This window comes from Crocodylus porosus, unplaced genomic scaffold, assembly GCF_001723895.1.
Source record: "Crocodylus porosus isolate Cpor-Errol unplaced genomic scaffold, CroPor_comp1, whole genome shotgun sequence".
Classification (NCBI taxonomy): domain Eukaryota; kingdom Metazoa; phylum Chordata; order Crocodylia; family Crocodylidae; genus Crocodylus; species Crocodylus porosus.
In genome coordinates this window covers 5,847,116-5,848,305 of record NW_017728918.1, presented here as the reverse complement: position 1 = coordinate 5,848,305, position 1,190 = coordinate 5,847,116, and the positions used below count along the sequence as shown (strand labels likewise).

Genomic DNA, 1,190 nt, shown 5'->3' with positions numbered 1-1,190 from the left:
CGTGCACCACTATTTCTTCCTAGCGACTTATTTCTTATTTGCTTCTTTATTCGTACTTATTTCTTCTTATTTATGTCTTTGCGTCTCTTTCCTGTGCCGCTATTTATTCCTACTGACTGATTTCTTCTTACTTACCTCTTCGATATCGCTCGTGCACCACTATTTCTTCCTAGCGACTTATTTCTTATTTGCTTCTTTATTCTCATTTACTTCTTTGCCTAGAAGTCTGCAAGTCGGACGCAGGAGATTCGCAGAGCGTGCGGAAAAAGAACACACGCCGAGACGCCCGCTTCTCGCTCGCTTCCTGCCGCCCCCGGGGGGCACGGCGTGGCCCTCTGAAGCTGCAGCGCGTCTTCACGGCGAGGCCCCCTCGCGCCCCTCCTGCCTCGGGAAGGCCCGGCGTCGCCCTCCTCGGCGGAGGCGCGGTTTCTCTCAGCCCCACGTTGCATTGCAACCTTTTTTTTTTTTTTTAAAAGCATTTTCTGCTCGTGCGCTTGGCGCGCCGGGAGTGCAGAGCCCGCCTACCCGGCGGCGCGGGCGCGGGATGCGGGCGGCGTGGCCCGGGCTGAGCCTCCTGGTGCTGGCGGCGGAGCGCGGCGCGCGTGAGTCCCGCCGCTTTTATGGCGGAGCGCTGGCGACCTTGCCGAGCAGCGGGCGGTGCCGCCGGCGGGGGGGTGCCTTTGTCCCGCCGTCCCGTCGCTGACGGACTCTCCAGGGGTGCAGGGAGGAGGTCTGGGCTATCAAGCACTGGAGGGGGGCAAGCCCGGGAGAGGCGGAGCCCCCCACTAGCCGCCAGGCCTGGGCGGGCAGCGCTGGGCCGGCCGGGGCTCTTGCTGGGGCCCCTGGGCTGCTCTGCGCCCTGCTCTGCGCCTGGGTGCAGACTGGGTGGGGGCCGTGTTATGCCCTGCTGGTGCCATAGGACGAGGCGGAAGCTGGTTGCTTATTCCCAGTGCCTTTTTCAAAGTATAGCTGAGGAAATCCTCTCCCTTCAGGATGTGCAGCTCATCAGTGACAAGCTTGTATTGGGTCTAGACTGGCATATCTGAGGAAATCCTCTCCCTTCAGGATGTGCAGCTCATCAGTAACAAGCTTCGATGGGGCTAGACTGGCATATCTGAGGAAATCTTCTCCCTTTAGGATGTGCAGTTCATCAGTAACAAGCTTGGATTGGGGCTAGACTGGCATATCTG

General features: G+C 59.5%; 1 protein-coding gene across 1 annotated transcript in view; it reads left to right on the top strand.

Moving 5' to 3' along the window:
• The first annotated feature begins 508 nt into the window (after positions 1-508).
• The window catches only part of XKR5 (XK related 5), a 23,111-nt gene continuing 22,429 nt past the window's right edge, over positions 509-1,190 (top strand). The window contains exon 1 of the mRNA XM_019537182.1: positions 509-602. Coding sequence (XP_019392727.1) covers positions 545-602 — 58 coding nt within the window. The 5' untranslated portion in view covers positions 509-544. The remainder of the gene's footprint in view (positions 603-1,190) is intronic.